Source organism: Martes martes (assembly GCF_963455335.1).
Source record: "Martes martes genome assembly, contig: scaffold_84, whole genome shotgun sequence".
NCBI lineage: Eukaryota > Metazoa > Chordata > Mammalia > Carnivora > Mustelidae > Martes > Martes martes.
Window position 1 is genome coordinate 36,313 of NW_027666404.1, and position 9,984 is coordinate 46,296.

Consider the following 9,984-nt stretch of genomic DNA (forward strand, 5'->3'; position numbering starts at 1 on the left):
TGCACTGAATTTAATAGCTTAAAAATAATAGGACTAATTTTCACGTACCCAGACTTCCGTGGCTGTTTCTCTAGCTTCGGAAATAGCTACACATCTGTCCCAGGCCTACCCTGGAAAGGCAAATAAAACAGGGTGTGCCCTGAGCCCTCTTCCTGGTGCCACCAGGCATGGGCTTTGGAGGTGGGCCACCGTCCAAGGCACGCTCTCTTCTTGGCACAGGGGTGGCCGGGGTCTACGAGCTGTGGAAGGCCGGGCCAGCCGCTGGTGGGTGCTTCACCCATCTTTTCCCCCGAGAGCCCCGAGCTGGGAGTGCACCCTGCTCCCAGCTGCTCTCAACCTTGATCTTTTCACTCGGGATTGAAACCCCCACGGATCGTGCCCAGCACACGCTAACCCACTTACAGCAGTAGCTTCGGGAAGGCGGGAGTTACCCCTGAGATGTGTGGGACGTTAATAGTGACAGCTTTGAATGATCTGGGGGAAGCAAGCAGGGTGGCTGGAGCCACAGGGTCAGAACTTGGCCAGGCTGCGTTCTGGGACCTTCCTCACTCGAGCAAGTCAGCTCAACGCAAGGCCATAGCTGTTCACTGAGCCGGTGCCCTCTCCCCGGCGCCGTGGGAGACACAGCAGCCTGTCCCCTCACGTGCTTCCTGATGGTTCTCGGGGGCAGACTTGGGGGACCAAGGGGCATGGGGTGTGAAGACTTTTATGAACTCCTTAACACAAATAACAGAGAGTGGCTACCGGCTGAGTTATCACAAGGATGGATCTCTAAGCTCAGTTTCCCCATCTGTAAACTTCTCCTCAAGCGGGGAGGGCAGCAGGGTGGGAGGACGGCAGAAGCAAACGTAAAGCACCGGTGACTGTGTCTGACTCTTACAAGGCATTACCCCACGGGGCTTAGTTTTTATGTGCCATGAAACTAACAAAAGATCTCATTTTTACTGGCACTTTTTAAGAGAAATGATGACGCTAAAAACCTCTAAAATTTGCAATCCTAAACACTAAATATTAATTTTTTTCCTCAAATTTTCATCCTAAATAACAATAATACAAAGCACTCACAAGTGTCATGCACTGTCCTAAGCCTTTAGGGCGCCCTAGGAGCCCAGTGAGGTGGGGTCTTGCAATGATCCCATTTTACCGATGAGAAAACTCGGGCCCAGAAAAATTAATTCACATGGCCAGGGTCACACAACCCTTACAAATATTCCTTTAGTTTGCGTTCCCCTTCATCTGCCTCTTCCCCCCTTCCGGCCTCCTCTAGGTCGCTGACTAGGGCCAAGGCAAGCCCAGTCTGGAAGACTCTCTTCTTTTTAACAAGCAGCCGCCTTTTTCTTTCTTTCTGTCCCTATCTAAACCCAACAGGAGGCTGCTTGGTAGGGGACTAGAAAAATTCTCCAGGCATTTCCAAATTTCCACTCGTCTGTCTCTTCTGGAGATAGAGCTCTGTAAGGCCCAAGTCCTTCTGAGGAAAGGACCCCGGGGAGAAGCAGCACTGGGTTGGTAGTGGCCTTCCTTTGTATCCAGAGACACCGGGGGAGGAAAGAAGTGATTTTTGACAGCAGCTGAGTGAGGCAACATGGAATCAGGAACCTACAGAGATAGCGTTTCGTGCAGCTGCTAGCTGCCGCGGGCCAAGAATTCATCCTGCGTGATCTGTAATGGGATTCCACAGTGAGGGGGACTCTCAGGCCGGTCATCCAGGGTAGGGTCAGGGGGGAGGTGTAACCAAAGAGGTGACATCCTGTTTGGAGAGCAGAATGGCGGCCACCCACCAGAGCATGAACTGGGGAGCCAGACAGTCACCTGCCCCAGGCCCCCCTTCCGCCTCCCCCCACAACCAAGAAGGAAGTCAAGTGGATAAAGAAATGGGGAAGTCGGAGCTGAGCTGCTCAGTAGTGGCTTTTGAGGCTCTATATAACACTTGACTTTAATCCCCAAGGGACAAAAGCCTCGGCCATAAACATGATCAGCAAGGGGTTTTCTGGAAACATTTCTTCAGGTTGCTGAAAGGGATAAGTCTTGCGCCTACTGCTTTGGGTCTTAAAATAATCTCAAGTAGGTCTTTTCCAACCCGCGGCTCTTTTTGCTTTCACGTGCCATTTGCAGGCCCAGGGCACGGTACTCGCGACTGATTTCGGCGGCAAGGGGGTCACTGGTACTCACAGGCAAGGTGCCATTTTGAAAATTGCTCTTCTCTATCGAAATCTCCCGTATTTCCGGATGTAACTTAGAAGTGCACTTCAAAAACATCTTGTGCTGCAAAGGCTCTCTTCAAGACAGAGTGAGATGGTTAAATTTAATCTTTCGATTTCAGAGATGCTGGTATTGCAGTCTTTGGCACTGGACACGAGCCTCCTTAGCAATCGCTTTTATATTTAGCAAAATAAGGAACAGGAAAGTAAAAACTTCCTTATTGTCAGGCAGCAAGTCAATAGCAGAGCTTGAACTTGACTTACTTTTCTAAGCGGGGAGGCGTCGTACGCTCTTAAATGCAGGTAGATTAACCTCCAACCAGCAAATATTCCGGTTATTTGATTCGGGTGCTCGCTTAAAAAACAATTACGGCGATCAAAAAAATACGCCTGATACAGTGAGGGAGCTTTTGGGAAAAGAATCACTTAAGGGTGCTTTACCTCCCACCCAGTTTCAGGAGAAGCGGGTTGAGGAGACAAAGAGGGCCGGGGTGGGGCGAAGGCCCTCGGCCGGCTCGAAAGCTGAGTCACAGGAATCGCACCCCTGCAGTGGGCGAGGCCCTCCAGCGCGGCCACCGCACCCTCGCTCGGGGATGTGCGCACCAGACAAAGCCGGCTTCGCAGTGAGGGAATGCCTGTCCCCCTAGGCACCGGCCAAACCCTCAGTTACCCTGCCCGGTCCCCAAGAGCAGGTCTGCGCGGCTGTGGCAAAAATCCATTATGATAAAATAGACAGGAGGCGGGGGAAATGCATGATGCAGGAAGTGCGGGGGGGGAGGGGGCTTTGGCTCCTTGTAATTTTCCGCCGTCGTGGCGGTTAGGGTGCACCGGTGCACGCCGGGCGGGGGTCCCCCAAACGCCAGGCCGGCCCCCGGACCGGGCGGAGATCAGGCGCGAAGGAGTTAAGCGGGCCCGCGGGTGACGTCACCTCATTTACATACGAGCGCGCATAAAGCAGCGCGCGGCGCGCCCCGCCCGGCATTCGGCGGCGGCAACTGAGCAGACCGGTCTTCCCTCGCTCGTGCACCTCGCTCCGGTGAGCCCCGGGGCCCCTGCCTCCTGCCCTCGGTCCTTTCGCGCCCGGCGCCCGCGCTCGCCCCTCGGCGCCCGTCTCCCTGCGGAGGCGTCCCTACAGCGCAGCCCAGAGGGTCCTCCCGGGAAGCCTGCCTTGGGGCCTAGGGAATGCCAGACCCTTCCAGAAGCTGGGGTACGGGGTCGGGAACTTGGTGATTTAAAGACCACCCCCGCCAATTCGGGCGTTTGGCCGTGCAGCTCCGGGGAGCGTTTTTCTTCTCCTACCCACTGCCCCCCCCCGCCCCGCCCCGGGCGTTCTGCACTGCCTCTTAGCCGGTGATGAATCTGGAACAGAAAAATCCTTTGTTCTAACTCCCACCCACCCAAGCCCGGAGCTTTGACAATTAACGTTTTTCCTGTAGTCTCTGATGGCTTCTTAGACTCCGTCTGTCCAGATTTAGGGTGGCTGGGCTATAATGGCGGGGAGGAGGAACATCCAGCCCTTCTTGCAGGGGTTGCCGAGTTGCCCCTAAACGCAGATGAGGACTGGTGTTCGGGGTGTGGGTCCGCTTTGTGCGCGGCCGGCTGCATTGTTGAGCGCGAGCGAGGCGGCGGTAGGGCGGTGGTCGGGGTGCCGGCTGCATCTGCCGCCTTTGTGAGCAGAGAAAAGCAGCACGGGCCCGCATCTCTGGGGGAGACGCATGTAAAATGGAAGCATTGTGCAGCCTCGGCTTCATTTTTTAAAGAATTTCTACTCGATCGCCCCCCCCCCCAATCCCCCGCCACTTGACATGGTTTCACTCTTCCAGCCAGATTTTAATTTTCGGACATTGTAACAGACACCCATGGTAGTCAGTCTCATTATTCCGAAAGATTCGCCTCCTAATGAGAGGGCGATCTTCCCAGTTTGGCCCCCCGCATTTGGAAATAATGAAGAGGGGTTTTTTTGTGTGTATAGCAGGAGGACGAGCTGTAGCCTTCAATGAAAGCGGAAGGAGGGAGAGGTGGGGTTTCAGGCGGGGGATGCGAGGGCAAAAGCGCATTTCTGAGCCGGGGGAGACAAGGGTGGATCGCTCGCTCGATCTCAACCTCTCTCTTGGCTTTGTATATGCAGCTTCCTCTGCAACCATGTCTGACAAACCCGATATGGCTGAGATTGAGAAATTCGATAAGTCGAAATTGAAGAAGACAGAAACACAAGAGAAAAATCCACTGCCTTCAAAAGAAAGTAAGCCCCCCCCCCACCCTGGAGAAAAATGTTGGGCGGGAGGGAGGATGGGAGGGGCTGGGAGAAGGACCGCGACTGGGAAGGGAGGGGAGTGGGGGGTGGGGAACCAGGGAGTGCGGGGGAGGAGCTGACAGTTTTTATGATGAATGTGGCCTGGAAAGGTTAATTAAGAATTGTTTTGCAGCCAACAAACAACAGGGCTTTAATAATGATGGGATGTTTGGTATACTATATTAATATGCACTATTATGCCATTTTATCTGTTAAAATGGTTTTTTAATGGTCCTATTTTACGATGGGATGACTTGATACTTGGATTTTTAAGATACGGGAAGATACCTGTAAATGAAAAGTACGATAATCTTACACTTCAACACTAGGCTGTACTGAGTCTGCCTAATGAGCTTCCTCCATTTTTTTTTTTTCTTTTTTTCTGTCACAGCGATTGAACAGGAGAAGCAAGCAGGCGAATCGTAATGAGGCGGGCGCCGCCAATATGCACTGTACATTCCACAAGCATTGCCTTCTTATTTTACTTCTTTTAGCTGTTTAACTTTGTAAGATGCAAAGAGGTTGGATCAAGTTTAAATGACTGTGCTGCCCCTTTTCACATCAAAGAATGGAGAACTACTGACAACGAAGGCACCTGCCTCTCCCATCTGCCTGTCTGGCTGGCAGGGAAGGAAAAGAACTTGCATGTTGGTGAAGGAAGAAGCTGGGTGGGACGACAGGGAAATGTAGAGTGAAAAATCAAGCTGGTCCAAGGTGTCCTGCAGGCTGTAAAACGCAGTTTAATCAGAGTGCCATTTTTTTTGTTCAAATGATTTTAATTATTGGAATGCACAATTTTTTTAATATGCAATAAAAAGTTTTAAAACCTGGTTGGTTGTGACTGTTTGGTGTCTGGAAGGAGCGGCTTAGTCGTACATGAAACCTTCGCAAAAGGGCCACGAGTGGTCTCACTGGGGACGGTGAATAACATCTGGTAGTTGGGGGATAAGATCGGAGAGGACATGCGAAGGAGTTTCATCTAGGTATGTGAAATCATACCTCATGGCACTAAGGTGATTGGAAGGTAATTTTTTTAGGCTACTTGAATTCCTAGTAGGAGTTGGAGGAAAACATATTTGCAGTTCTTGAATTTCATAGGGTTTGCTAAGCCAACAAAATCGCATCTGATCGGGAAAAAGAAGGTGCTGGTAATTCACGACAGTGTGTTTCAGGTGTCAAACCAAAGTTGGGTATGTAGCCCGTTACCAGCATTGACACAATTGGGATTTAAGCAGTTTGTCATAAGGGAAAAAATATTTTTTAACAGCTGCTTTGTAAAATGCAAGACGTGCTTCCTGGCCTAATGGCTGGTTCCAACATTCAAAATTGCTTTCATAAGGCGATCTGTGCACTTAAGTTTAATGAATATAATTTTAAAATTACTGAGTTCTCAATTTGGATGATAAGAACAATCTTTGGATTTAGAGGACATTAAGACAAGGATGAAATTTGTGTTAAGTTTAAATTCCCTGGGGTTTTCATTGCTACATCTCGAGGCTTTGTTGTCGAGGCTGGTAACTTCTCAATTACTTGTTTTAACTGGTGGGCAAAAGCCAAGCCCTTTTGGGACGTTTATGTACAGAGGGAAGTGAAGTATCAGCTTTTCAAAGGAAAAGAGGTCATTACACATCCCTCATAAATGTACTATAAGAAAGGATCAAGTATATTTTTTAAAAAATCATATGCATTTCCTCCAATGGAAACAATTTAAGGATGACCGTTCACCCAGTATCTCAGCAAATGTCCAGGAGGTCAAACACTGCCCCCCACCCCAAGACTGAAGAAAAGGCCCTTTTGGAGGGAGAGGGTGGAGGGTATTAAACCGCTTGAATTCATTTCCTTTGCTCAACACTTATTTTGAGAAATGCACAGGAAACCATTTACCTGTGGTTTAGCCAGGCGACCAGACTGTCAGCTCGAGGCCGATCTGCAGCGAGAGGGAAGGGCTGCGCGCCGGCAGCTGCAAAGGCTGGAAACCCGGAGGTGCCACAGCCTGCCCGCTGGAGAGCTGAGCGAGGAGCATGCAGGCCCGGGAGCCCTCTCAAGGTGGAAGGGGCCCTCCAACCCTGCTTTTTCTTTTCCCTCCTGCAAGAAAGGGTGTGGGCAAACTGAAAATGCCTGAGGCACAAAGGGAAACCTAGCCCACGTGGGTTTTTGCTGTGTACATTTTTCAGACGAGGCAGAGATGAAATCAGATTTTAAGAAATTAACCCCAGCGTTCTCCAGTTTAAAAATAAAAATGAGCATTAAGGGGGAAAGGGATGATTCATGAAATGAGAGAGAAGACCTTTCTGTGCTGAGAGGACAAAGCTAGATACACAGGGGGTCCGGCGGGTGGGGGGGGCGGGGCGGGGGAAGAAAAGGAGAAAGTAAAATGAAAAATCTGGTAATGATTGAGTTTGGAATGCATGGTGTGTGGGATGGGGAAATGCAGAAGCCTTGGGGCAGATCACCCTGTGCCCTTAAGTGCTGAACAGGGCCAGGGGGTGGGGGTGGGGGGCAGTAACTGGGGAGGTGGGCCACTTTTTTTTTTTTTTTTTTTTTTTTAGATTTTATGAGTGCATTCTTTTTTCTTCCCTAGAGAGGATCTTCTCAGAAGAGCCTGGGGGTACTTAGGAATCCATATGTGAATTGATACTATTAGGAGCTTGGGGTGGAGAGTCTTCGCAGACGCCAAGGAACTGGGTGGGGGGCTCAGTGGACCGAGGGACTGCTCAAGTTGAAGGAGACCCCAGCCTCGGCATCTCTGACCCTCTCCCCTCCCTCAGGAGGAAGCAGGCCAAGATTGCTTATGTAAGAGCCCAGGGTCACACAGTCCTGTGTAGGGCTTCCGCAAATTTTGAATGGATCAGGCCGAATCAAGCAAAAATAGAGGAAGTGAAAAAGGCTCACCAGAGGACTCTTGGGACAGAGAGTCATTCATTTCCAAACCTCGCACATTCCTCAACCATCACCGCCAGGTTGCTTCGTCTTCCAATGCATGGAATTTTAAAGCTACGTAATTCTTTCCCGAGCACAACACTGCTTTGGGGTGTCTGCGCTGACTGTGCGTTGAGCGGGTGGGGGCTGGCGGGGAGGCAGGCAGAGTCTGAGAGCGGAGTCCCCCCTTCTGAACGGGGCCTCTTCCGGCCCGACCACCCCGCATCCTCCCCATGCCTTTCTGAGTAAGGCATTGTCTCTTTCGAATGCACTAGGAAGATCTATTTATTTCCCGAAAGAAGCGTCTAACTGCTCGAGAGGCAAAACTAAAATAATTTCCCACCCTTTCTAAATGTATGGGGCCAGTTTTGTGCTTACTAGAAAGAACAAGAAATTTTGGAAACAACGTTTTGGCAAAAAAACAAAAAACAAAAGCAAAAACAAAACCTCACACCCTTTCTTAGTTTAAGATTGTAAATTGAAAATATTATTTCATAACGTTGCAAGCCCTTAGCTCTCGATTTACCGTCATAGCCTTCACTGTTCTAGCAAGAGAATAAGAAAAAAACCCTCCCCGCGTCCGGTATCTCTCTCTTTCAATAGGACCTTACATTGCAGTCTAAGAGAATTAAACACAGCAATTTGAAGTTCAACCGTATTTGTCATGAGAAGAGGCTATATTACAAATTTAAGACAGATGTACAATGAAGTAACCTAAGAAAATGTTTCTAAGACTTATATTCACCTGGCTTATTTTGTCCCTGGATACTTGTAGCTAGCCTCTTAGCTGTCTAGCCATACAGTTGTGTTAGGACTGTTCCCACCGTTGGCTTCTGAGACTTCTGCAGGCAGGCTATGCGGATATCCGCCATTCCAACTCCTGTGCTTTTCTCCTTCTGTGTCCAACAGGGCCTCGCTTGGGAGCAGGAACATCTCAGGGCTTCAACATACGCTCTTTTCCTCTTAACGGATGGAGAGTTCAGGTAGGATTGTTTTGGGGTACCTTTGAATACGCAAGTGTCATATTAAATAGACCAATTTTAAATATATATATATTTATATATAATTTTATTTATAATATTTATATATAATATTTATATGTTATTTATATATATTATTTATAATATTTATATATATATGTAAACTTACTTTGAAGTGGTGTTTTAATCATTTCACAGACGACAGTAATCATTGCTACTGGTAATTAAGCAAATGGTTGTCAGTTGCCAATGGCCAAAGAAAGCCATAACCTAGAAGCATTCATACCAAATTCCACGGGATGTTCTTCCTTCTTCTGTGACAGTCTCAGACAAGAATGGCCAGCCAAGCACATCGGCATTAGTTCCGCATATTAAGCCTCATTACGCTTCTGCTTGGCCTCATATATATATATATATATATATATAATATTTTTTAATCAAGGATATTATACAGGGACATTTTCCTCAATACTTACCGTTAATCTTCACCTAAATGTGATGCAAAGAAATTCACAGATAATGTGGAATCTCCACTTGCGAAACCGAAGACTTGTTTAACAAATGTACTTAAAGAGCTTGGAGTGCGAATTTGCCACTGTCCTTGGCTGCGCTGATTTGAATCAGCACGTACAGCTGACTATGTACTATTAAGCCGGAGCCGTGGTCATTAGTTGACCCCACTGACATGTATTGAATGTCATGAGTAAAATGCAGTCCCTGCCCTCCTGTGTGTTCCCTTGGCTAAAGATGTCCTTTTCTAAATCTGAGTAGAAAATGCTAAGAAATTATTCCTTTTCATTTTTAGGGTGAATGATGAACCTAAGAGCTTTGAGGTTTTTGTCATATAAAAAAATACATGTTTTTTTAAGTGAACTCTATGCCCACCCTGGGGCTTGAACTCAGGACCTTGAGCTCAAGGGTTGCAGGCTCCACCCACTGAGCCAGCAGAGCGCCCCTAGGCTTTGAGTTTTCAAATATGTATTAAAATCTATTCTTTGGGGCACCTGGGTGGCACAGATGGTTAAGCCTCTCCGACTGGACCTCGGCTGGTCAGGGTAGTGAGCCTCACGTCAGGCTCTGTGCTCATCAGGGAGTCTGCTACAGGTTTCTCTCACCCTCTCTCTCTGCCCCTCTCCCCCCAAGTAAATAAATAAATCATTAAAAAAAAAATCTATGCTTTACCGTGATCTTTTTCCCCAAATGTATCTATAATGATTGCATTCAAAACCCCCCCAAAAGCTCAATGGTGAGTGAAATTTGATGGAAATCAATTGATTCTTTGCACCACAATCAAATATTTTATCAGCATAGAGAGATTGGGTGTCATAACTCCAGCTGTTAACCTTTTTGTTTCATTTTCTTAAAATAATCCTTACATCCAACATGGGGCTTAACTCTCACCCCTGAGATCAAGCGTGACCCTGACGTGCTCTACTGGCCGAGCCGGCCAGCTGCGTGTTACCTTTTGATAATCCTTTATGAGGGAGGCCCAAGATTCATAAATGGACTGAATGGATATCATTTTTAAATCTTTTTCTAGGATTGTATGACTTAGATGCCAAATTTCCAGAGAAGCACTTCTTCTTGCTAAATC

At 48.1% G+C, this 9,984-nt stretch overlaps 1 protein-coding gene across 1 annotated transcript; it reads left to right on the forward strand.

Annotated features, from left to right (window-relative positions):
- Positions 1-3,175: 3,175 nt before the first annotated feature.
- On the forward strand, positions 3,176-5,321 carry TMSB4X (thymosin beta 4 X-linked). The gene is made up of 3 exons (XM_080831594.1): positions 3,176-3,234; positions 4,327-4,440; positions 4,883-5,321. The coding sequence occupies exons 2-3, from the start codon at positions 4,341-4,343 to the stop codon at positions 4,915-4,917; spliced, it is 135 nt and encodes a 44-aa protein (XP_080687720.1). The 5' UTR covers positions 3,176-3,234; positions 4,327-4,340; the 3' UTR covers positions 4,918-5,321.
- Positions 5,322-9,984: the final 4,663 nt, after the last annotated feature.